At 42.8% G+C, this 27,624-nt stretch overlaps 1 protein-coding gene across 1 annotated transcript in view; it reads right to left on the bottom strand.

Moving 5' to 3' along the window:
* LOC106891668 (fibrocystin-like) overlaps positions 1-27,624 on the bottom strand; it is a gene marked incomplete at its 3' end in the record, with an annotated part of 118,113 nt that overhangs the window by 64,992 nt on the left and 25,497 nt on the right. Inside the window, exon 12 of the mRNA XM_014948378.1 lies at positions 24,175-24,325. Within this exon, the coding sequence (XP_014803864.1) occupies positions 24,175-24,325 (151 nt within the window). The remainder of the gene's footprint in view (positions 1-24,174; positions 24,326-27,624) is intronic.

Here is a 27,624-nt window from a genome sequence, read left to right as displayed (position 1 = left end):
TAATGGGCATTAAAGCTTTTGCTCCACTGCTGAGGTTTAGGTGAATCGATGCTGGTGGTGTTACAATAGTTATTCTTTCGACTGTGCTATTGTCAATTTTAGCTTTATGTGCCTGATGTTTTATACAACATTTCCCATAGCACCTAGAGCAGTCAGGTAACTATTATATAGTGACTACTGTCCTAATTATTTACACCAGGGAATGGGTGTTGGTTCCCAGGCGAAATGTTACAATTGGTTTATGCCCATCCTGGCTGTAGGGTATGGGATGTTGGTATTTTCCATCTCCTGTCCGATTCTACGATTTCCATACAAAGAGATTTACTTGATTCAATTTTGACTGTAGCCTGGGACTGAATGAACACACACGTAGCGAAAACATCTGGGGAGTTAAGTCCCCTGAACCAGAGGGAGTGAACCACTTCATCATTACAAAAGTACAGATAAGCCTTCACATCTGTACACAACCTCTACAGAGAGCATGATTTCTGCGTGGCTGCTGAGTGTAATAGGACAAGTTTCACCATCATTACTCACAAACATATATTTATATATCTCAGAGATTTAGGACAAAATTCCAGCTGAAAGGATAAATACCTTTATCCACTGTCTTTCCAGAAAGACTATGAATTGCTCGTTATTGATAGTGCTTTGAAGCAGATTATATACAAGGGTATACAATGGATGCAATGAAAAAGGAGCTGATTAAACTTGTTTTTACTTCAGAACAGGGGACAGAGGAAGGTACTGTTCATGAAAAGGCACACATTTCCCAGATACGCTGTTTTTTAAGCCAACTGTAGCACAATATTACAAATTCCATAAATTCCTATCTGGTACAACCTCAACCAGTGCTGCTGGCAAAACATCGCGTGATACCGTTGTGAAATGGTGGGATCCATCTGAACATCTTGCTGAGAAAGTTGGTTAAATGCCTTGAAGTCACTTTGACCCTTCAAAGTCACTTAGAAAACTCCAGTTGCCTCTAATGGGAAAGCGAGGGCGTAAGGAATAAATACATCGGATTGTTCTTGCCAGCACCAAAAACTTAGTAAACTGTTGGGTAAAAATCTCACAAGAGTTAAGAAAAATAAACCCCTCTTCTGAATTTGGATATTTTTTTCTTTAAGAGGGTTCCCCTTGCTAGCTAGAAAACACTCTAAGTTATTTAAGCTTCTCTCTATATAACATCAGTGTTTAAGTTACTCTTGCTGGGTTTTGGCTGTCACCTCTTAGAAGACTCCGTACCCATTCAGCTCTACCTGTACCCTCCAACTTAAAAGCTAGTGGCTCATACACGTCAGTGTAATTAAACACAAGAAATAGTTAAAACCATCTGGGAAACTAAGAGCTGTTAACTGTCTTAAAAATATAACTCAGAAAAGATACAAATATGCTGAAACCAAGTGCTCTGTTATTCAGATGATACACGTGTCCACAGTAAGAGGCAGTGACTACACTAGCAACCTAAACACAGACAGATTTTATTGCTCAAAAGAAGGTTTGCTACCCACGAATCATTATATAGAGGCTGAAAATAAATTGGACAAGGTCATAAAAATCTCTGTCATTTCACCCGACCTGTAACTAAAGGTTTCTAGTGAGAAGATGCCTGGTTTAGTCTGCAGCCACATGCACCACCAGCACACGCACCTTTTAAATGATTTCTGATTTTTTTTCTTCTTCTTTTTTTAATCTTTTTAATAAAAGCAAAGAGATGAACATCAACTAATAACACAGGACCAAGAGATATTAATAATCACTTGTACTATCCTTGCATTATCATGGAGAGAATACATTTGAAGAATCTCTCCGAAGAGAGAAAAAGGAAAAGTCCTTTAGAAATGTATTTTAAATTACCATAGTGTACGAGGGGTTTAGAGGGAAAGCAGTTTGGTAGTAATGGAGGAAAAACATTGAAGTGATGGAGGGAAGTGACATAGCAGAAGATTTTACACAAGAGAAGGTGACCCTTCTCTTGCAGTCCTACATCATTCCCTAAGATGAAAGAGCATCTCTGTAAGACCTTTGAAAGAAGAAATTGTGGTACAGTTTCCCTGGACCTTGTGAATCCCATATGATCACCCTCTCCCTTTTTTTCTGGGAGAAAAGCACAGTGCAATCTCCAAATGTAACGGACTCATTAAGTTATTTGCTGAATGGTGGTGGTTATGTCCAGTCCCTATTAAGCAACTCACAGTAAAATAACACATAAGCTAATTGCACATCCTTCATCAAGCAGGGTGGGTGACAGACTCACAGCTCCAGAAACACACTCTCTCATCTGATTCTCCATGTGATCTTAGGGCACCTCCAGGGTTATCACGCCTGTCTTGTCTAGCTGCCCTGTTATCAATATGGGACAGGCTGTCACCCACACTGATCCTACAGACACCAAATACCATCTCTTCATGCTGAGAGTGGCATGGGGGACTTTGCTGCCCTGCAGGCTGAGCATGGTCTCACAACCACTGGAAGGAACTGCCTCACTTGAGACCCCAAAGAAAAATCAGTGAGACCTGTCTCTGTATGGCCATGTCCTAAACATCTTCATCATGCAGAGACTCCATCTCCTTTCCTTCTGCTTGCAGATGAGCAGGATAAGAACATCCCACACACTGTTTTTTTCATCGAAGCAAAACTCCTTTTCCTTTTCTTTGCCTGCTTGGCATCCAGTGTTTGACCTGTGGTGTTTAATTTAAATATTTCTCAGTAAGACTGAAGAGCAGCAGCAGCTGCAAGCACCAGGGTCATGGCTGAGCGCCCAGCCCATGCGCACTTGTTGAATGGACCAGGAGGAACCCGCAGAGCCAAGGAAAGCTGCGTGTCAGCAGCTGGCAGGGGGCATTTTCCTTCTGTGCTACTTCCAGCTTCAGCACGGGGCACAACAAATGGCAGGGAGCCTGAAAATCAGGGTGGGGGAAAGAGGAGTTGGCACAAAACTCTTGAATGTGGCCAACTTCAACTAGGTTTAACAGGAAGAGAGAGACCACCAAAATGCTGTATTTCCGCAAGGCTCATGAAAATCAGTAGTTAGATTGAGCCAAGAGATTTTTTTGGTGTTTCTCCCAAGGACAGAAGCATAACGTGAGCTGAAAACTTAAAACTGGTCACCTAAACTTTTGCAGGATGCGCCCTTATGTCAGACATCCATGGGAAACCCACCCTGGCAACGCTTCACATTTTGAATCCAGCACAGCAGATGACACTAATTCCATAATGAACCAAATTTGCAAAAAGTGGACAAAAATCCCAGGCGGGTAGGAAATCACAAGCACTGGGAATCCCTAAGGAGTCAGTTGTTCTTCCTGGTGTACTAAAAACATGAGGACCAGGGAGGGAAACAGATACAAAAATTCAACGAGAAGAGTCCTGCAATATCTTCCCACCTCTGACACCCCTTTGGTGTGTGTCATGTACAATTTCAAGCTCACACCTTGTGTACCAAACCCATAGCTGGTGTATAACACAGGGTAATTTTGGGGTGTATCAACTACCTCCCCATTACAGCTCCAAAACCATGAATGAATTATGTAAATATAGAATAACCTTTTAATAGCATACAATAAAAGATGCACAAGCTCTTTCTAATTCAGCACATTATCCCCTTCCTCCCTCCTGCACCTTCTTTTTTTTTTTTTTTTCCATTTTCAGGCAGATTTTATATTTTTAGCTGCTGCTGTTGTCAGCCAGCCTGGGGTTGCCTTTATATCAGCCTTTGGGGACACGATCTCTCAGTACCAGTTTCTCAGCTTGTGCCTGTGACTACCAGGGCTCAGAAACAGCAGCAGCAACCACTGCAGATGAATAAATAACAGTGATAGACTTGCATTCCCACACAGGCTGGCAAGCAAGTCACAAAGGGAAGAAATTGTAAAGTGACCACTACTTCAATGTTTGGCCTAAATTTTTGTAAATGACAATCATTCTGCCAAAACAACGCATGTTTATCTGGGGATTTTTAACTCCCTCTTCCCCCAAAATGCAAGGCTTTGCCTTAAAAGAGTTGAGAAACTCCTGTTTAGAGGAATCATGAATCATTGGATCTCTGTGGTAACTTTGCAATTTGTTTGGTGGGGTGGGCTTTCTTAGAGTACAGTCTCAAAAAAGAGGACGGCACAACCCAGACACAAAGAGAAAAGCACTCATTCTCTCATCAGAAAAGGAGAGAAATTTTAAAACCAAACCAAGAACCAGTGATAGAGTCAAACTGAGATTCTGCTTACTGCTGTGCCGAACAATCTCGCTTCTTCTGGGCTGTGGGTTTCAGCTAAGAGTTATCTGCAACTTAGCCATGGAGAGAAACATGCAGTCAGGAGGGCTTTCCCACCAACTCCACCCCCAACAGCTGGCTTTATTTTTTCCCTCAGACACATCCAATAAGAGTACAGCATTACTCCTGCACAACAGTATCCTAGTCTCTATCAAGAATAGTGTGGCCAGAAGGACTAGGGAAGTGACTGTCCCCCATACTTAGCACTGGTGAGGCCCCACCTGGAGGGCTGTGTCCAGTTTTGGGCCCCTTACTACAAAAAAGACCTTGAGGTGCTGGAGCGGATCCAGAGAAGGGCAACGGAGCTGGTGAGGGGTCTGGAGCACAAGTCTTGTGAGGAGCGGCTGAGGGAGCTGGGGGTGTTCATTCTGGAGAAAAGGAGGCTGAGGGGAGACCTTCTTGCTCTCTACAACTCCCTGAACAGAGGGGGGTCGGTCTCTTCTCACAAGGAACAAGTGATAGGACAAGAGGAAATGGCCTCAAGTTGCGCCAGGGGAGGTTTAGGATCAATATGAGGAAAAATTTCTACACTGAAAGGGTTGTCAAGCCTTGGAACAGGCTGCCCAGGTAAGTGGTGGAGTCACCATCCCTGGAAGTATTTAAAAGACTTGTAGATGTGGTGCTGAGGGACATGGTTCAGTGGTGGTTTTGTCAGTCCTAGGTTAACGGTTGAACTTGATGATCTTAAAGGTCTCTTCCAACCAAAACAATTCTATGATTCTATTCTATATTTGCACATGCAAAAACTTTCCTGATTGCTCCCTGTGATCTCTAGCAGGACGAAGGTGCACCTATCCTTCCATGCATGGCCACAAAGAGGCAAAGGTGTTGAACGCTGCCGACACAGCAGAGACTGCCACCCACAAGGCAGCCTTTTCCTTGGTGCTGACAGATTGCCATTTAACCAGCAAGTAGGGAGAGCAGGCGTTCCTGTCCTCAGTCACCACGGAGAGACAAGGTTAACATTTTAAGTGATGGAGTACAGCGTAGATTTCCCCACGCCATAGACCGAGGACTCCACGCCACATTTGAAAACACTTTAATTTCAGTGATGGATACAGGGAGCTCACTTTCCAGGCTGTGAACTCTTGACAGCTCCTCAGTTTAATACATCAGGAAAAGATTTACACCCCTCACCCAACCCCCCCATCCACCTGAAGGAAAGAAAAACGTGTAGTTGGAGGAGACAAAAGAGGAGGGGAGGTATTTCATTACATTAGATGGCTTTTACAAGGGAAGTATTTTCAGCCATCTGCTCTAATTATTCCTCCTGTATTGGCCACCATCTTCATGCAACAATAGAAATAATTATCTCCTCAAGGGCAAAAAAAAAAAAAATATTTACAGAAACAAACAAAAGTTGATTATTTTTAGCTCCTAGGGAAAAAGAAACAACAAGCTACTTCTTAATGAAGGAGCAATTAGGAAGGTGGGTAGAACATCTATAATTAAAACAGACAAATTGGTGAAGGCTCCTCCCTCCTACACATACTTGAAAGAGATGCAAATGCATGTTATTTGCCACAGTCAGTGGAGTTAGCGTGCAAAACACTGCCCAGTGCCCAAAGAAGATGAACCTGTCTCTTGACATCATTCCCTGCCTCTCCTTCTTGAAGAACCTCTAACCCTTTGCCAAATTAACTGAAAAATGCTTACCGCAACTGTAAAGTCATAGAATTTCAGTTGGCAAGGACAGGTCTTGTAAGTAGCATCCCTGAGACAAGGAAGATAGGACAATCTCCTGTATGCACATCATCACTTAAAGTAAAAAAAATATCCTTTTTTTTCTATATAAACCAAAAGCAAGAGAGGACCTTTGCAATTATCTTTTCATTCCCAGCAGCATATAATGATTTCACTAATAGAGAGAAAGAAGGCACATATACAGCTCCATGGGAAAGATGGAATAGGGTCACCCCAAAGAGAACAGAAAATACCTTACGTTGTTGAAAAAAAAAAACAAAACACCACAAGTATAAGCAGCAAGAAAAAATATTCTCTCTACCAATACCTTACTTTGTAGGCACACACATGTATTTGGACTTCCACACAGAAATGAACAGAATTTAGCTGGCTGTGCTACGAAATCAAAGAACAGTCAAACTGAGGCTGGTCAAGGCTAATAATGAATGAAGAAGCTCCCAAGGCTTCTCCAGGAAGTTTCAGGACAGAGATGCCATCTCATGCTCATTACAAGAATGTGGCAAACACCAACTGACAGGGAAGAGCTGCAAACCAGTACGCTGTGAACCACTCTCTACTCAAGGCAATTTCCCTCGCATTCAAAAAACACCAATTTTCACTATGGAAAAGCAAACAAGACAGAGATTAAGAGCTATCAGTTTATACAGGGTTTCTCTTGCCCACACAGCAATTTCAGAGAAGCTGCCTTCAAATATTAAAGTAGCCAGTATTGCATTTCTTTGGAAATCAGAGGACCAGAGCAGTCAAGTGGATCTTAGACTCATAGAAAGGTTAGAGTTGGAAAGGACATTAAAGATCGTTGAGTTCCAACCCCCTTCCATGGACAGGGACATCTCCCAGTAGACCAGGTTGCTCAAAGCCCCAGCAAGTCCTTAAAGGACTTTCATTCACATGTACTTCATCACAGTCCTCCAACTTTGCCATTGATTGAGGTATTTCCAAGGAGCTTTCTAAGCTGGATGTGAGGGAGTAGAAAGTAACAAAAGGAGAACCTCTGGAGAAGTTTGCAATGGACAGTCTAATAGCATCCTTTCAGTAAAAACACCACATTCACCTCTATCATTTCTATTTAGTCTGGTTCCATTTAAAAAGTCCTTTGAAAGGAGAACATGGCAAGAAAGGGGAGCATATTTCAGCTTCTCCGATTTCTACAGGTCCTCAAAGAAAGGACAGCCTCTTGGCCCCTAGGTGTTCTTCAGCTTCAGATGTTAAGAAATTTCTCATCCAGTTCAATACCAGGTGATAGTGATCCTGAAAATAACATGGTCTGACCACTGAAGTCCTTCTTCCCTGAGCACCAGTGTAAAGACAATCCCTGATGCCAGTTTAGCAATGGGCAATAGGGTGGCAGTTTTTAGATGTTGGTACAAAGCACCTTGGCAAAACAGTGAAGAATTTTACTAATAACCCAGGAGCATGAAAGGAAGTTCCGCTCCAATTCATGTCACAGTAGACACCATCTGTGGTTAACCCAACTGAGCAGACACTGGTAACCAAACTGGGCAACAAAGATAGATAGGTAACAGGACTGTCTCTTTCCAGTTTCTGAAAGAAATTATGCAAAAAATTATAGGAATAGTTGTGCTCAAGTCACAAATCACTAAGGAAGTAGCCTTACATACATTAAAAAATAGAAGAAACAAAAGATATGTAGACAACTATACAATGGGAAAAAATGAATCAGTTATGCCAAAAGATAACATTATCCCCAAGAAGACTGGAAGTTCTGTAGCTACGAATAAACTAAGACTGGAAATCAACAGAGTACTTGTGACAATCCATGCACTCAGGGTCTGTAAGAGGTTTCCCAAGGTAGTAGGAGAACAAACAGTTTTTTCCCCTCTGAACTGGCACTCTTGGCCAATGATTGCCCAAAACAGCCCTGGAATATAACTCAAGAAACCCTTTCCAAGGCCATAATGTGATATTTCTATGACTATCTGCATCATCTGTTGCCATGTAATATCTCTTCTTACCCGAGAGAACTATGCAATAGTTCCTTCATTAATTATTCCCATAAACATTTATACAACAAGGATCAGGGCTGATCTTGTGGCTGGACATAAAGGGTATTATGCAATACCTTTATTTCTAATTTTATTTCTAATTGAGGCTGGATATCCCTGGATTAAAAAGAAAACATGATTTTTTTTTTTTTTTTTTTTTTTTTTTTTTTTTTTTACTTTTAGCTGTCCTGCAGGAATCTTTCTGACTTCTGCTGAGTTGCATAAGCATAAGAAGGGAAGAATCTGGCTGGACATGTTCTCTACGGGACTGATGAATGACCCTAGTCTCTCTCCAACTATTACAGGATAAATCTGTTTACACACAAAAAATTGACCTGGGCTGGCGAGGTGGGACTAGAACCAGGAAACTGGCACGTCCCAGAGGTAAAAATGCATTTGCAGCCAACAGCATTAGTAAGTCAAGACCATAAACAAGCCACGCTGTCATTAATTACTCAGACAGGGGCAGCCGCAAAAGCAGTGAGAAGACCCAAAAGCCAACTGTAAATAGTTCATCTAGCTGATTAGTTTAGAAAAAAAATGAGTGGGCAGTTTCGGAGGTCAGAGCCCATGGCACAAGTCAGTCTCAGGCCAATTTGCAACTGGACAATGGCATGAGGAACAGCTTAATTCCTGTTTAAAAAAAAAAAAAAAAATCCAAACAACTAAACCAGCAAAATCACTCAAAAAACAACCACCAAAAAAAAGACTTTTCCAGCAGGGGAGTAATCACTGCAATTTCCAAGCACAGAAGGTAAGGCTCTTTGCACCAGAGGTATTTAATTAAGGACATGGAGTATTAGTTAGATCTAATGGTGTTTTCATAGGGAGGGTATTGAAGAGACATTGCTGTTGTCAGGGTCTGCACGTCCCAGATATAGCACGAGTCAGCTTCCTGTACACAGGCAGCAAAACTCACCCAAATACAAGGTAAAATACCAAGTAGTGGGGATATATGACCAGTATTAAGCTGCTCCATAATTAAACAAACCTCGAGACCCATAGGAAGGTCCAGGTCTATTTACCACGCTCATGTGAGGCCCGAACTGTTGCTCTTGTGTCTCTCAGGCCTTTTTTGGGAGCTGAGGCGGGAGGTCAATCCTAGAATCAGAAATCTCAACTTCAAATATTAAGGAAGACACCCTGGAAGCAGAGGAAATGTCTTGGAGCCCATGAAGAGCCCTGTTTCACAAAACGCAGATTTTGTCTACAGCAAATCATTGCTAATTCACAAGAGTCTTCCAAATGTTCATTTATGGCCTGATATTCAGAGACCATTTATTTCAGTGGAAACTATCCCAGTGCAGGGTTTTAATTGCAAGGCCAACTTGCATGAAAATCCTGTGCATGTAAACACATTGGGGAATTCAGTGCAATCTTCCAGTTTAGATACAACACGACTGGTTTTCCCTTTCCAGAGCGCAGTTAAAGGGCACACATAATTTACACATCTCTCTCAACCAGTGATTTCTCAAAGGATGAAGGCTTCTGAGACAAATTAAAAATGGCAATTTAATGGTAATGAGAAAATTGCAACATCAAGTTGTTTACACAAGCGGAATAGCCAAGTCTGGTGGCTGTGTTGGCCTTTGCAGTGTGCACTGTGCAAATACTGTCTCACAATTGAAGCATCTTGACTCACTTTAACTAATCTGAGAAGAAATATTGCAAATACAAAGATTAAGTTCACAATTTTCCAGAAAATAAATCAAACTACGTGCTTTTGTGTCAGCAAGAAGGATTTCTGAATGAGCACTAGAGTAAGTGAGGCAGGAGGAATGAGGCTGGTGAACCCCAACAAGAGATTTGATGATGATGTTGGGGTTTTGGGGTCAGGCAGGAGAAAAAATACAAACCCTTTTGAGGGTCCCAAATCAGCTACAAGGGTGGGCTGGAGGGGAGAACACTGGTGTGGGATCCAGCCCCTGACTCTCCCAACACTCCTGTGGGGATGCAGGGAATACAAGTGAGCTGGTGCACAAACCCATCTCCAACGCAAACCTGGTTTGCGAGGGGTCTGCAGTGATTTACAAGGCAAAGACTGAAAAGTGCTTTGAAGAGAGAAAGTCCTGCATGAAGGCTGCAACTTGCTACATCCTATGCATAAAATAAAGCACACGGACAGCAAAACCACAGAGTCCAAGGACAAACACTGATACTGCCATATATGCATCTACATCTCCTCAGTCAAAGCGGCAGAGCCACTTAAGTGACTATAACTGGCCACGTTTCTTCTATTCTTCAATATTTTTAAACTGTTTTATTAAGAGGTTCAGGTATACCTTGAATGACACTTGCTATCATCAGAGTATTGGTCCATTAAAACCTCTGTTATCACTAAAGAACATTTTAAGGGGCACCCAACTGAAAAGTAAGAGGCTTTGTAAGTGCTACTGTTGTCTTATCACCTGTGTACCTTCTCTTTCAAACAAACAGGAGGACACTCGCCCAGACATGGCTCCTTCCATCCACAGCCCTCCAGAGCATTATGGAAGCAGCAACCTGCTAGGAAAACTATAGGTTGCCATCCCTCCTTTGTTGAAGGCAAACCTGATGTGATTGCTGATACCTTGTGTAGCAGGAGGACATTGCTTCCTTATCCCACAAGGAAAATTCATGGCTGGCTGCACCAGGTTGGATTTCTGCTGAATCACTGCAGCAGCTTCACCAAAACATTTTGCCTGATCTTTTTCACCTGTTTAAAAAGTATTTTTAAAGTAAGACTATCTGAGAGAGGGGACCAGAATAGGCATACAGGAATTTCTTTGGGCTGTACAGCTTTCCTCCTTCCCAGGCTGGGAAGGAAAGTTATTACTCTGAAATCTGGGCAACTCCAGTGCAGTACCCTGCGGTGTAGAGGAAGGTAAGTTACTAAAGTCTCCACTTTATGTGTCAGAAGTGAAGTCCTAAAGGAGGGTTAGTGACTACCTGCCTTGGCACACTTAAATACTGACCATCATCCTCAGAACTGGCAGCCAAGGACCAGCTACTGTGCACCACCTAAACCATCCCAGGTGTGTTTACAACAGAGCAGTAATGCAAACCAGCTGGTCAGAATCTGTCCCCTAAGGCTACATCCACAACGTAGGGATAAGAGCAGGTGTAAGGGGCTTGGCCAGCATAGAACTGGTCAGAATCTGTCCCCTAAGGCTACATCCACAACGTAGGGATAAGAGCAGGTGTAAAGGGCTTGGCCAGCATAGAATCATAGAATCACAGAATCATTGAGGTTGGAAGAGACCCTTGGGATCATTGAGTCCAACCATCTACCCTACTCTACAAAGTCCTCCCCTACACCATATCCCTCAGTATCCCATCTAAACGTCCCTTAAACACATCCAGGGATGGTGACTCAACCACCTCCCTGGGCAGCCTGTTCCAATGCCCGACCACTCTTTCAGTGAAAAATTCCTTCCTAATGTTCAGTCTAAATCTACCCTGTTGGAGCTTGAAGATGTTCCCTCTCCTTCTGTCGTTAATTACCTGTGAGAAGAGACCAGCACCAACCTCTCTACAGCTAGGGAGGCACAGTCTGTCTTTTAAACTTCCCCACACTTAATTGCTATAGGGGTGTGGGATTTGGGGGTTCCAGCATCCATCCTGCTCCTGGAGGAGCGGGTGGCAGCAACCAGCAGTGCCGGTGGCAGGTTTCTGAGATGAAGACCGAAGGGCAGCACTGGGGAAGCCTGCACTGCTCTTTCAATCCTCTACCTGCCCAGCAGGGAGAAGGTTTCACCCTGCACGCCTGTTATTTCAATAATGCAAGCTTTTTGAAGGGCTCAGCCTAATCCGCGAGCTTTCAGAGCCCGCTTTCAAATGCAATGTCCTGTTTAGTTTTAGCACATCAACAACATGCTTTCTTAGCCTATCTGTATGCATTATCTACTGCTGTAATGTATCATGGACTGAACTACAGCATCATTACAGGTAAGTGCTCAGGTTTAAATGCAAACATAATTGCATAATGTGGTACAGCCAGGAAGAATAATGCAGGAAATAGAGCCAGCTCCATCTGATAGTGCAATCTGACTGGAACGCCGGGCCATTCGGATCAAACGCACAGCCCAGATGGGGCAACCAAGAATAAAAGTGCTTTGTGGTATCTTTATTGTCATCATCAAAAACACTTATCTGCCAGAAAGGTAAAAAGGTGAAGATGGGACTCTTACAGAAAAGGTCACATAAGCAATAGGGTAACACTGGGCTATCACGGCTAGGGAGATGGCTACCTTTGCACTGCCACTTTGAGCTGAATTTGCCAAGTGCTAATGGGAATCTGAGCATTAAGTGGCATTTAGAAGACGGGGAACACCCATGCAATTTTTCCTGCAGTCGAGAGTATCTATTTAATTGCCATAAATCCAGATAAACCCTCAGATCCTACTGTGCAAGGAGCTGCACAAACATAGGAGAACTTGCCTGACGCAAGACGCCTTCCAAATGAGGACATGTCTGCAGCAGATACGTACACTTTAATACATTTATTTTACACAGCTAAATTTAGAACTGGTTCTCAATGGAACAGTGCTTCCATCTATTTAACTTTATGGTTTTTTCAGTAGTTTGAGCTCACAGTGGCACATGATAGAGGCGATTTCAGCGAGGGTGCAGACAGCACCGCAACAGAGGCCAGAAGGCAGCTGAAGTTAATTTTGTGCACTTTGTACTGAACCACTGTGCCATCAACAGCTACGCCTCCGCTGAAGAGCGGCATCACACACGGTACGGGACAGTAACCACTCTTGTGATTTCAAGAGATTTTAGCCCAAACTTCGTTTTAACGAGACAAGAAGATGAGAGGCTAGCGTGAGAGAGAACCTCTCGACCAACACGCTGCCTGCGGAACTGAGGGCCCTTTGAGTTGAAAGCACAAACTGCTGCTGTTTGAGCTATGAAGCCATCCCTCTATCTAGCAGGGCTCTAATAGCTCATCTTTGTTGGGAATGCAGATCCCTTGAAATAATGTACACTCCGTGGCTTTCACCAGCTGCGTCCCACACACACGTTTGTCTGCCTGTTAGTTGCTTGGCAGGACATGAAATCCAGAGTCCCTTTCCCAAGAACCCTTGCTGGCACATCCTTACCCCCGTATCTGAATACATTCAAGCACTTAAGGATGCAAATGGGTGCCTAGTAGCGTTTTCCAAAGTCAGATTTGATTTCAGGGAGAGATGGGTACCATACTAGGGTACATACCCAAATGAGGATGTACATACAGGAGGTGGAAGTGCCTCGGTCCAAATCCAAAAAGACCTATCTGCTTCTGGCTGTCACCACCTGGAGAAACTCACCCAAAATTGTTACCCCATGGTACCTGCCTTCAAATCCCCCAGGCACCTGGCAATCCATCAATTGCCTCTCCCAGATCTGAAAATGAACACTGGCTTGTGGCCATGCTGGTGACTAGTGACTGCAGTCCTTCCTGCATGGAAAATCTCCGTTTCTGCAGCACTGCCTGGGCCATCTCAGCTTTGAAGCCACATTTTTATCTCCAATGGCTCCATTCCCCGACTCACCTCTATTCTGACCCCCAGTAGGGCTCCCAAAAGGACGCTGAAGAGCAACACCAACTGCCCAGCAACTTCTTCTGCACCAATTTATTTGGCACAGAGGGGTTCAAGAAAACAAGGAGCTAAGTCCCAGGAACAGAAAAACATAGACAGATCTTGGCTGAGTCATCTCTCCAATTAATACAGAATTTTTTCATACCTCTTGACCCAGCTTTGTAGAGTTCAGTCTGGACACAAAAAACCATGTTGCCTAGCTGTATGTGCCCATGTAGGCTTGCTGGTAGCTGAGTCATCTCTCCAATTAATACAGAATTGTTTCATACCTCTTGACCCAGCTTAGTAGAGTTCAGTCTGGAAACGTAAAGCCATGCTGCCTAGCTGTATGTGCCCATGGGCTTGCTGGTGAACTCAGGGAAAGGTTCTCCTCAACACTGAAAGCAAAAACTGCACCTTCCATTCACCAAACACAGGTTAATTCAGGAGGAAAGAAGGCAAATAAATGAGAATTAGAGAGTGAAATAGTGAGAGAGCGTGTGTGAAAGAGAGAGGAAACATAATCCCTAAGTGGGTGAAGCTGAGCCTGACCCTTGATCAGAATCACAGACCCAAAGAAGATGTGTGAAAGCAGGAAAATAAATCAATAAGCAAAACGGCAATCTCTTTCCTCAATTTTATTTGAGGAAGTCAAATTTACTGAGCTCCTCACAAACTGTCTTTGGCTAAAATCACCGCTAATGAGCTCTGACATTTGAAATTTAACTGAATATGAGCTAACAGCTCCCAGCCCTGCACCACCCATGGAGTTAACTGGGAATATTTTGTTAAAGCCATAGACGGGCTAAACTGCTGCTTTATTGAGAAGAGGCAGCGTTCATGGGAAAGTGTTTATAATGTCCACTTCACCTGATGCTTCCCTGCCCTGGGATGTCTGCTTTTCTTCACGGGGACCACAGAGTTCTTGGTCCCCTCCTCTCCTTCCCATCACTGTTGCAATTATTTGCTAGTTTTTATGAGGTAGCCTTACGATCCCTTAATCAAGTCCTTTGCTCTGCAGCTATTCACAAGGACAGATTGGAGATGAGGGGCTTCTACTTACAGAGCTGCCAATCAGGAAAAGGTACCCAGCATTTAGCAAGCAGTTGTTAAGTCAGTCTATCACCCGGCTATTACACACTCATCATGAAAACAGCTTGTTTTTACTGGCCGTCACATAAAATTAACCCTTTCCTTAAAGACAGAATGAAAGCTCTATTAGATTAATTGTGGCACAGAGCTTGAACATGCTAGTTTTTTCCTCCTGCTGCAGCAATTACTTCTTAAATTTATTTCAATAAACACTTTCTGAACTGAAATAACACAGCAATTAATTTGTCCTGTAACTGTAGACGTAGTTCACACTGTTTGATCTATGAAAAACCTTGTGATAGCGCTAACAGTAACAAAATGGGAGAAAAACCAAACTTGAAAAAACCTACCACAACAAATACTACTTTTTACTCCTTACTCTAAAGTCTGAACACAGAAGAAACCATGATACAAGATGATTATCTTTCCATCACTACCAGTAGTTTACTGCAAGACCAAATTTTTCCAACTGACTTTTCAGACCAGGTGACCACATGCCTGGCCCTTGCTTAGGACCGAATCAAGCCCCAGACACATTTGGGAAGTGGTTGTAGGTTAGCCAACACACCTGCTCCACAGAAACATCCTGTGTGGGACATGAAGTCCACAGTATTGCTTTGTTTGGTATTGGAAGGAGGACACAAAGTTAAACGTGTGGCAGAATCCAGTGTTAGTGATGCAAGTGTATGAAAGCATCTTCAGCCCACCTCACACCTAGCACCCTCTTGTGCATAAAGCCATGCTCCAGTGCAGAAGAACATCAAGTCTGGGCTGTGTGTGTTTCCAAATTCAGCCCTTTTCCAGTTGAATTCAAGATGGGGAGATGGAGAAACCTTCCCTCTGACTTCACCCAGAGCCATACACCCCAGCACAAATCCAGGCATCAAACACCCCCATCCCCTTCCCCCTGATTGAGAAAGTCCCACAGATGGAGAACCAGAGCCACACTTTCAACTGCAGACAATCCTTCCCCCTCCAAAAGTTCATAAACATCAAAGGAGTCAATTAGAATGGCATGATTAAACAGAAAAGTGGTAGCAAAACTTCGTGCAAGAGCCTGGGAGCAAGAGGAGAGAAAATGCACCCACAGTCCCCCAGGAAGGCTTCCCTGCACCCTCCTGACCTTAATTTGAGCCTTCTCTTTGTGCAGGAAGGGAAAGACTTGCTTTCTGTTCCCTGGAGGAACACCTCCAAAGTGACACTTTTCACTCTGAATCTGTGTTTCCTTTAAGGGTTCGGAGCAGGAATAAACAGAGCGGGGGGAGAAGGAAAACAGCACTAATTAAACCGAGTCATGCTCAGTTCTGATTTCACACAGGTGCATTTAAATGTGAGTGGAAATGCTTTGATGTGGTGTGGTGTGCCAGGGTGGGGGACTGGCATCCTATCCTGGGGGTAACTCCCAACCCACCTCTAGTGCAGCAGTATGAATGATGGTGAGAAGAGGGCTCCCTGCAAAGGCACGTACAATTTAAGAAACAATCTCCTCAGAGGGTGGTAGCAAAACTTCGTGCAAGAGCCTGGGAGCAAGAGGAGAGAAAATGCACCCACAGTCCCCCAGGAAGGCTTCCCTGCACCCTCCTGACCTTAATTTGAGCCTTCTCTTTGTGCAGGAAGGGAAAGACTTGCTTTCTGTTCCCTGGAGGAACACCTCCAAAGTGACACTTTTCACTCTGAATCTGTGTTTCCTTTAAGGGTTCGGAGCAGGAATAAACAGAGCGGGGGGAGAAGGAAAACAGCACTAATTAAACCGAGTCATGCTCAGTTCTGATTTCACACAGGTGCATTTAAATGTGAGTGGAAATGCTTTGATGTGGTGTGGTGTGCCAGGGTGGGGGACTGGCATCCTATCCTGGGGGTAACTCCCAACCCACCTCTAGTGCAGCAGTATGAGTGATGGGGAGAAGATGCTCCCTGGAAAGGCACGTACAATTTAAGAAGCAACCTCCTCAGAGACACTAGAAAGATGGTGGGATCGAAAAAACCCTCAAGATGTTGTTCAAAATGGGGTGGTGGGGAAAGAAAGCTGCAGTTCAGCCCTTGGTTTTTGCTCCGACAGCAGGAGAGGAAAGAGTTAAACTTCAAATCAGGAAGGAAAAAGTTAAAGTAAATGAAAAAAACCCACAATTGCCACACCACAAGCACATCTCCTAAATTTCCCATTGCAGCCCAAGGCTGATCCCATTAAAAAAAAAAAGAAAAAAGAAAAAAAAAAGAAAATAAAAGAAAAGGAAAATAAAGAAAAAAGAAAAACCGAGAAAGAAAGAAAGAGAAGCAATTTTGCTTATCCTTTTCTCACACACCTAGCAGCCACTTTTTTTTATTATTTATTTATTTACCTCCCCCTTTCAGACCAAGGCCCTTATTTTCTCATTTAGTCCAACAGAGATTGTCCTCCTGGAATGACCTTTTTTTCTTTCTCTCTCTCTCCTCCTCTCCTTCTTCCTCCCCCCTCCTCCACGCTGCCTCCAGGCTATTGCCCTCGTGCCAGTAACTAGATAACACACTCTATCAGAGATTTTTTAAAAAATCATTGCAAAGGCACTAGGGCTGATAGTGGCATCAATCCTAGCCTGACACGGGCTCGGGTCAACCATTTATCTCTTCACATTGCCTGTGGTTACTGTGGAGGCCATCTTGGTTCTCTACATCTTAACAACCTTGCAGATGGTCCCTCTCTCTGCTCTGATAGTATCCACACCCCAAGACCCAAGACTGACTTTGTGCTTTTATTTTTATTAGATCGTTATGGACTCCACCATTTCTTTTCTGTGAGGCTTGCAAACCTGGGTTGGCTTTGTTGCATTCTCTGCCTTCCCCCCACCCCCGAAAATATCACTGTCACCAAGCAAGGAGGTTAAGAAATAGGAAACATGGAGATGCAAGGGTGGGTTTGTTGGGCTGTAAAAAAAATGCATGTTTATGAAAAAACACACACACAATATTTTAGAATAATTTTATCTAGTCCTACTTCTGACATCCCATCCTGCATAAAGGCTATTTGTACTGCCAAAGCACCCAAGAACCCTACTCAAAGCCCAAGCCACCATAATGTCAGGTGCTATCAGGATGCTTCCTAACAAGCTGTAATCAAAGGAAACTATTCCCCAGCCTCTGTGAGATGTGATCCCTATGTCCAAATACAGGGATCTGGGGTTTATGATAGGTAAAGGGATACACAGGAATGAAATATCATATTTTATTCCAATTCTCCCTCAAGTTGAGAAGAGGGGAGCTACAAACAAGCTACAAGCTGAAATCTGCTCTGTTGCTTCCACTATAAATTTTTTAAGGTAAGGAGAGTGAGGAAGAAAAGCTGCTCTGAAGCACCTTTTAACATCCATCCCCACAATACACCAACCAAGGGCAGGTGGCACTGCTTCCCCTGCACCAAGGGGGAGCAATAACAGACCTGGTAGCCCCATCATGGAAGTCATAGAATCATTTTGGTTGGAAGAGACTGTTACGATTATCAAGTCCACCTCTTAACCTAGAACTGCCAAGCTACCATTGAACCATGTCTCTCAGCACCACATCTACCCATCTTTTAAATACCTCCAGGGATGGCAACTCAATCACTTCCTGGGGCAGTGCTTTCAATGCTTGACAACCCTTTCAGTGAAGAAAACTCTAGTATCTCTACTAACACATGGTGCCAGGGCTCATTCATGGGCCTCCAACTCCAACAAGGATTCATCCATCCTCGTAGGCGGCATGTTTCATCCATACCCTGCTTAACCAGGCTCAGATTGGTGCAGTGGTTCTCTTCACGAGCATTACAAGACAGGGAAGCTTTGGAGAAGGCAGAGAGGGAGTCATTTGCCCTTTCTGGCATCTTTTGCTGCTCCAGAAATAAAAAGACGGCATAGGAGAAGGAGGGCAGGTGAAGACAGATGGTCAAAGGGTACCAAAAGGGGACAGCGTAGGAATTAGAGTGCACCAAGGCTCTGAAGGCAAAGAAGCTTGAGAAATGAAACCCCACCTTCAGCCTTAGGCACTGGTGCTTTACTGAAGTTACTCAATTTTATTTAATTAATTTTTAAACTGAAAATACTTACAAAAATATCTGCCCATTGACTGGAGGCCCACACATGTCTACAAGCAGGGGCAACCAACTGTGAGCACTTCACCCTCAAAAATACACCCATCAAACATCTACACAGCGTGAGGATGGCACTAAAATGGGAGTGAAAGGGCATCACACATCTACCACGTGGAGCACAAGGAGCCTGTTGGCCCTGGAAGGGAGAGTCACCTCCCATCACTTGTAACCCTTACAGACAGACAGCAGGATCAAGAGATTCAGCATCAATCTTGGATTTGCCACCTATATAAAGCACCAAATATCTTCAATGGGCAAAATTATCTCATCTCCTGCCTCACCTCCAAATACTGTGGCGTCCAGAGAGATGGTAAACGGGGAAAATAAGGAGAAAAAATAAGAAGGAAAAGAATTATTCTAAGATCTGCAGAGGAATCCAAGGGATTTGGGGAGCTAGTGCTGATTACATTAAGTGGAAGCTGAACAGCAAGGGTCTCTTAGGTGAATGTGCACATCTCAAACACAGCTTTTATGGGGTTTTTAATTTACTTTTTATTTTTCTGAGAAGTGAACAAGGTAGTTATCCCGGTATCAATCACCTTGCTAAGAATTCACAGATCCTCAATACTCTAAGCTACTTTTTTAGTCTGAAGACCTTCCCTTAATGCCCTATTTAAAAACAAACTAAAGGCAGCACAGCATACCCAGGCGGACCCATAATCCAGGATGGCGTTTTTTATCTAGCAAGTTATTTTTTATTAGCCTTCTATTTCTTAATAGAGACCCCTCGAGGGGTTGGGTTGTAGAGGATTCACTGGTATACCAGCTCAGCTTCCCTACCACTGACTTAATATACGTGGCATCTGCCCTCCAACGAACGTTATATCACCCATCTGGGCCAGAGGAGGGGGGCAAGTGGGAGCAGGGAAACGCTGCTCAAACAGCATGCTCTCATGATGATTAGGTCTGGTCCAGTGATCTGGAATAATAATCTGAAGGCTCACTAAGCATAATGGGTTCGGAGACATGCGAGCCTGGTCAAACCTTCCCATGAGCATCCTTTACCCGTGTTATCAGTGTGTTTTGCATGTCTCATCAGTGTCAGGGTAGCTGACATCTCATTATGCAGCCGAGGTGGAAGTGGACAGGTACTGAGTGAGCATTAGAACTTTTCTTTTCCCTTTATTATTTAATTCATATCTTCCCATTATCCAGTGTATCATGAAACTGTGAACTAATTAAGTCCTGTGGGATATACAATCGGTGCTGGATTTTTTTTCCCCATTCCCCCCTCCCTCCTTCCAGTAGGCTAAATTGCATTATATACCGATATAAAAATAATTCCGCAACTCTTCCTTAGATAATAATGGAGTAAGTTACAAACACTAATGATGCCGAATGCAACAGTGGGGCAGAGGCCTGCTGCTTACTTACTGACCTAATTAAGTCATAAGGGGCCAAGTACTTAAAACACAAAGTGAGGTAAGGGCCTAAATCAGCTTCTGAAGAAGTCCATAAAAGCTGTTCTCTGGGGGATGACCAGGCACAGACCAGACCCAAGGAAAAGGCCAAGTTGGTGAACTCAGACTTCATTAAGTCTGCCATGAAAGTCACAGATCTACAGCCAGCAACTTAAAACTTCCAGAAATTTTGGGAGTCCTCTAGAGTCAGACCTGAGCCCACTTTAGTTTGTAACCATGCAAGCAACAGCTAGGAGACCAGATTTGAAGGAACAAAACTCAAGTGATGGATATTGCATCAGGTCCCAGAAAATACAGCCATTTTCTCCTCGCTGAAGATCCTACCCAAAAGTTTTCAAAGAGGTTCAACCCAGACCAAAAATTCAAGTGAGTAACTCAAGGGAGCAGCACACACAACATGATTAGGACAGCCAGCATTATAAAAAAATAACTTTCTAACTTTCAACGATAGCTATGGACCATTTTTAAAGCAAAGTTATGTTGAAATCAGAGGTGGAAGAGCTCTCTTCTCTGCAGAATTAAGCTTAGCTATCTCATGCAGATCATACAAAATTAAGATATCTAGAACTCTTAATTTGCATTAAAATAGATATTTATATGTATTTATCAGGAAAAAAAAAAAGAAGCTAAAGAAATGGGAGTAAAAAGTGCACCTGTGAAGAGTTTGTATCTAGGTACAAATGATCTTCTGGTATTTGGAGTTTCTTTGTATCTAAGACAATAAAAGAAATTCAAATGACAACCACCTCATTAACTCACTGAGAATGAGTGCTTGTGTTTGCTAATCTCATCAGATAATTTTGGTGTCCCTGGTTTACACATGCACCTGCAATTCAAACAGACGGTGAGGAAAAAACACGGGAATACATATAATAATTTCTGGATGTGACCAGAAATTTGGAGGAACGGGTCTGGCAGTGTTATTCAAAACCCAACCAGCATGGCTAAGGTCTGATTCTTAGATGAGTTACAACAGACATTTAATGCAATTTTTAGTAAGGCTGACACAGAGATCCAGGGTGAATTCACTGTCTGGATACTTGCAGAGTTGGGCAAGTAAAAAATGGGCTATTTCCAGGACAAGGCTCCTGCTGGTCAAAGAAGGCAGATCAAGCTAATGGACATCTTTGCCGCTTGCTGTAGACCAGGATCCTTATGCATGGATTCCTCTTCAACGTCACTGAGTTGTCACTCTGGGCTATTGTTAACAGGGCTGCTAAAAGCATCATAGAAACACAGACCTGGAAGAGATCACCATGGAGTCTGGTTTCCTGCTACTGGGGGTATCATGTCCCCAGCCTCTCCCATACAGCCACCAGACTCCTCCCCAGGCATCTCTGGAGCTTTCTGCCCAACATTCTCCCACCAGGATACTGCTGCAAAACCTTGTCATGTTCACAGTCTATGTTTGCCCCATTTCCAACTTACCAAATCCCAACTAATCACATTACTCTCTTCCTTATTATTTTTAGAATTATGGACAGGTCCTATTAGGTGTCTTATAAAGACTGAAGAAAAGAATAACTTTACCTTAGACTCAAGTTCCTAAAACCAGCCTTTTGAGGTTTGGATTCTTTTAATTTTGTGTTCTGAACCGAGGCTGTTCTCTCTTCTTGCCAATGCCTTTTCATCTCATGCTCTTGAGAAGCCTCTGTCAACCTTTCTGCCATGCCTCTTCCTACTTTCAGTGTCGTCCTGGAGCAAATCCTGGCTCCATCATCATCTAATCATCTCTACCCCTACCCTCTCACAAAGCCCAGCTGTGCTAAGACACTCCTGAGTTCTCAGCCAACCTGGGCACCGTTCAGCTGGCAGAAGAGTAAGCAGAAAACAAAACACTGAGCAGTGTGTCTATGCTGAAAACCGCTATGGATCAGGCCTATTTTTAATGAAGTGCTTTGAGATCCTTGCATGAGAGTGCAACAGAAGTGCCAGATGTTATTATAAAGAGATGCAGTCCCATTACTTGTACATAGAGTTGTGCTGCCTGTTAATAGCACCATTATCCTAAGACACGTGGTGCTATTAATGCATTTCACTGCTTGGTGCTGAACCTGGGGACCATTATTTCCACTGGAAAGGTAAGGCCAGTTCACATGACATGATTTAAACCTCTACGGTGAAGCATGCATATGCTGCACCAGGTCGTAAATCTTAACGGGATGCTGTCAGCTAGAAAGGGACCAAAATTGAAACCATTTATCTGAACTCCCCACCCATCCACCTCTGCTCACCCAGGCCAGTTTTGGGAAGAGGGATAAAATGATTCCAAACGCCCGCTGGCTTCATTAAGCAGCAGCAAATCCCAGATCTGAAAGTGCTGCTGGTTTTGTCCCGCTCTCCCTGAATGAATTCATTCACTCAGGACACCTAAGGCTTCCTCCATTTTCCCTACTCTGAGGAGAAGAGCCATTATGGGGACAAACCTCACTACTGCTTCTTATTCTTACCCCTACCTGAGTCAAAAGACAACCTGTCATCATCTCATCGCTGAGACCCGTGACGCAGCCGAGCTGTTCAGATCACAGCCAACAGCAGGTAATAGCTCCTCTAAGCCACAGCCCAGTCTTCAGGGTGGTAGATGATGCCCTTCTCACATTTGGGAAGGAAAATATGAATGAAAGGAGTAGTCACCACCTCATCTGATGTTCACCTGAGCACTGCCCTTTGCTGACCTCCTGCAGTTGCCAACTAGCGATATTTTGTTTTCTTTTTTGGCTTGGTTTTCTCCTTACCTGGGCATGTTCCTGGTAGCAAAACTAGCAAAAAAACCCAAATAGGTAAAAGGCTACATGTGACATTCCTTCACCGACCAAGGACAGACTTAAAACAGCAGAATAAAGGAAAGCAATTATATTTTACAATACTCTGCTGAAATAGTAACACACACGTAAAGTAGATTTGCGGGGCAAATAGAGACTTTTAGTAAAAGGTCTAGAATCTGATGCTAGATTCTACACACCAAAATTACTCTACCAGGACACAGCAGCTACTCCTGGAGTGGTGGAGACAGTAAAGGAAATTTCATTGCAGAGTTAAACATTTACATGTTAACTTTAATATCAATCCTGAAAAAAACAAACTTCAGTTTCCTAGGTCTCAACCATACTAAGACAATTGCATGATAATTTGGTTTATGAGACAAAGTACAGCATTTGGTCTGATAAGTGAGGTGTGTAACTCATCCCACTACCACTATGTGCAAGGTTTCCATCACTTCTCAGGAGCTGCTCATTTAGGAAAGGATGGTGAAAAAGAGATATTTTATGTTCCCCAAAGATCCAGTGTCTTTGAATTTCTTCTCATGGGTGACACAACCCAGAATTTAGCTCAAGACCCCCAAAAAACACCCTGCTCATTGCAGTGGGGTTGGACTAGATGACCTTTAAAAGTCTCTTCTAACCCAAACCGTTCTATGATTCTATGATAAAAGCTCTGCAACACCCCAAGGACTCTAAAAGGACATTTTAGGTTTGCAATGAACATTTTTAGACATGGAGCCTCATCATGATGTTAGTTCAGAATCATAGCTTCTGTAATAAACACTTTATGGATGTCTTCCCTCTTGCTATACCCACACATAGCACTGGGAACACTGTCCCATTTTACTTCAGATACTGAAGAGGGGCAAAAACCAAATATAAGCAGAGCTGCCCAAATGCTAAATCTCTGCCAGAGAGCTGAAACTGTGTCTCCGGACTAAAATTTCTGCTCAAGTAACAGAAAATAACACTTTCAGAACAGACTTTGAATTTATATAAAAAAATAGAGAGTGTTAAAAAAGATATACATTGCCTAGAAAATAAGCTAAAGCTCATTTATGTCTCATAAAATACATGATTAACCATAGTTAAGCATTAATTCAGCTGCACTGCATTAGAACTGCTATTCAAAGTTAGAAAGCATTTAATATTATATATTGCTGCAGCTCAGCCTAAATTGTTTTTTTTCCGCCCTCCCTTTAAATGTACACAATATTACAAATTTAATTTTAAGCTGTTTGAATCAGTCTGTAAAAAAGATTTGATTATACCTGAGTGTTCTGGCCCCAGTTTTTCCATATCTCAGTAATCTTGGCGGTAATTGGCTGATTAGCTCCCTCACACTCCATCTCTGCCTCAGTTTCCATGGTAATGTTACAGGAGCTATTATAGATGAGAACTTCATCTCTTTCCACTTTAGGGCTGAAACGAGAAGGGAGGTTAAATGGGGTGTCATCAATCTTAATGAAATGCAATTATTTTTACTCTTATTAATCATTGCAAGCCATTAGCTTGTGGCAACTCCTGGCCACCATTTGTCAAACTTTGCAAATTTCTGTAATTTTGTTTCCATTCTTTTATTGTTTATTTGTTTTTCCCCCCTTTATCTGCACACACTCAGGATGAAAATACATGCAGTAAATATCTCTCAGTGATGCCTTTTCTGGCTTCCCCAAACTGTTACAAATAGCAGCAAAATGCCATTCGAGGACCAAGGCAGGAAGATCAGTGCAGAGAACAGCCAGGGAATCAGCAGTGTTAGGATCAAAGATGGACTCCTACATGGAGTAGGGTTTGTTCTTGTCCCCCCCCCTCCCCGTCTTACTCACACTTAGCAATAGGGAATGAATAACTTGCAACTCCCTTAGGGCAAGTGGAGAAATTGGAAAAACCACACAACTGGCTAACTGGTCCCTAATTCCAACTGTGAAAAAATGAGCTCATTTAGGGGTTCCAATTCCTGCTACCCAGCTGATTGCAATGATGCTTTGTTGCTAGCATTGGAACATTAACTTAGTAAATTAATTAAACTTACTTAACAGCCCAGACTAAGCAGATTCGATATATGTGCCAGTTATACTAACAGACATTTGCTCCAAAGCCTCTCCTTGATAGGGGGAAGAAGTAATAAAAAAAGGTGATGGGGAAGAATTCTTTTTTTTTCCTTGATATTGCTGCTGACAGCCACTGACTTTGGTAGCACCTTGTTTCGGGGAGCTATAGGTTCCAACATCCCTCAAAATGAGGGGGAAACTTCCTAATTTCTTTCTACGGGCTTCAGATCAGGACGGGATAATGCAATGTCACTTTTCATTCCTTCCTCGGCCGTTGCTCCTTCATCCTGCTCTCCCCACCCCACCATCAGATACACACCTGCAACTTGTGGGAAGGAGAGCAGAAAGGAGATGGATTACAGCAGCACCAACATATTATTATACCACTTTTCTGAATAACTAAGAAAGGACAGAGTGTGTGTGATATACACAGAGTGTATATCACATATATAATATATATAATGACTAAGAAAAGACAGAGTGTAGTGTGATATACTCAGCAAAATAGAGGATAAGTGGGACCAGGATTTTTAGGGGTCTCCAGGTTCCCTGAAAGTCCCCTCTGACAAAAATTTCTAAAATGCCAAAGTTAGGAGCCTACGTTCTACCATAATTGAACGAGTTGGAAAGCCAACACTCAGAGCTTTGTTGGGAGGGTGGTGATCAGGATGATTTGATGAAGCTGAAGTTTTCAAACCATGCTGGGACACAGCAGCCCACTGTAAAAGCAAAAAGCTGCTCTGACAGTGCATTTAGAAGGTATTAGTTTTGTTGCCCTTTTTCAGGGTTAAAGTGTTAAAGGAAGCAGCCACATTAGAAACTACTAAAAAAAAAAAAAGCCTTCTGCAAGTAGCTGAACCTTTTTAATAGTGGATTTTTATTTCTATATTTAAATGAACCTTTCCCTCTGCTGTATCAATAATCAAAAGCCAGCCGTAGGGAACTACACTTGCTTTTGATAGCAACACTTTGAGAACTGCTCTTGTCCTGCACAATTATTCAATGGACCGGGCTATCTTTCAAGACTGCATAGTACTTCTTTTTAATGCTAGAAGAAAAAGCCACGTCTTTTAAATAACCAACTGTTTTAAAGGCTGAAGAGGGTTGTTGTTGGCTAGATGCAGGGCGTGGACCCAATTTGCCAGGCACTGAAGTCAGTACAAGGACCTCTGGGTGGCTGTTCAGGTCTTTTTACAAAAAGTTAACAAGCTTTTCTTGTAGGCAGAAAGCCAATTCCTCCCTGTCCTCTAGTAACTGCATCCCGAAACCTTGATGCTGGAAACCTGTTAACAGATTGCAGCGTTTAAAGGAAATGCAAGAAAAGAAGGGGTGATTTGTTAAAGGGAATTCAGGGATGTATCTTGGTACCAGTGATGTTAATGGCAAACCTTGCACCTCTCTTTAGGAACATGTGTTTACCACCAACTGTTTATAAAGTATGTGCTGTAACACAGACTAGATTAGAAAGTTTATTCAAACCACTGTAAAACTAGCAAGAAAAAACAGGACAGATTTAATGTCAAGCCAGGAATGATTTCAGTACTTTTGTCCCCACCCTAGAACTCCCTTAACTCTTGAACACTCGCTCAGAACTCAAATCCTTTTGGTTTTTAATTTTGGTTATTTTTAGTTACTGTTATTACAGTAATCAATGTGCATTATTTCAGGAATTCCCCAAACAGTTCGTTTCTAGTTTAAACGTTTTCATTCTCTAACACTTTGTTACAAATTCCATTAAGATTTTGAAGTTAAACATTCTTCTGAACTGAAATTTTAAAAAAAATTTTTTCAAAAGCTCTGAAATAGATTATTTGGTTAACTTCAAACTTTCTCTTCCTCTACTTCTCTCCAGATTTTTCAGATCAGTAAACTCATTTGAAATCAGGCAATCATTTTTGCCCTTGCTCCCCTTCAGTAAGGTCCAGTTTAGAAATAAATTCACCAGAAAAAAAACATCAGTACTCCGGAAAATTCCTCAGCAGCCCAAGAATTTCATAATTCTTAAGATATCCATCCCTTATGAAACCCAAGTCAAATTAATCAGAGCTCAAAAGCTGGTGGGGAGGAAATGACAGACTGACAGGCAGATGCTCTAACAGTGCAATCCTTTTTTTTTTTTTTCTTTAAATGTTTATTTTTAATTTTTTTTTTAAAAGAAAATTAAAAAATTGTGCAACTCATGTCTTGCTGTCTTTGTTCAGGAAATGCCAGTTGGCTTTCTTCCCTCAACACAGAGCATCCGGAACTCCCTCTGGTGACTCATGACACCAGCTGTGACACAAGGACCAGATAAGGATGGGGACCAAATCTCTGCAACTCCATTAAAATACCAGGGTCGTAGCATCATGCACCAGCCAGGAATGGGTTCATCATGTCGAGAAAACCACGGGCAATGCATTGCAGTGATATTCTAATTCCCTGTTTGTTTAATATCGTTTGGAATTTTTTTTTTCACCTGTTTATTCCCTAATTCAGACCTCCCTCTTACTCACAGGAGTAAATGCTCTGCAGGCATAAATCCCCACTGCTCCATTAAAGGTAACGGCACCAATTTATATTCCTGGGCAACCTGGCCTTGGATTTGCAAAGTCTGAGCCTTGAGTAAGTGCCTGAGCACCCTTGCTGAGTAAATATTGCACAGCCTGCTGAATTTTCGCTGTGACTTTT

Source organism: Calidris pugnax, unplaced genomic scaffold (assembly GCF_001431845.1).
Source record: "Calidris pugnax isolate Ruff unplaced genomic scaffold, ASM143184v1 scaffold140, whole genome shotgun sequence".
In the NCBI taxonomy this organism is placed as follows: domain Eukaryota; kingdom Metazoa; phylum Chordata; class Aves; order Charadriiformes; family Scolopacidae; genus Calidris; species Calidris pugnax.
The sequence above is the reverse complement of the archived record's forward strand: the minus strand, read 5'-3'. Positions and strand labels throughout refer to the sequence as shown.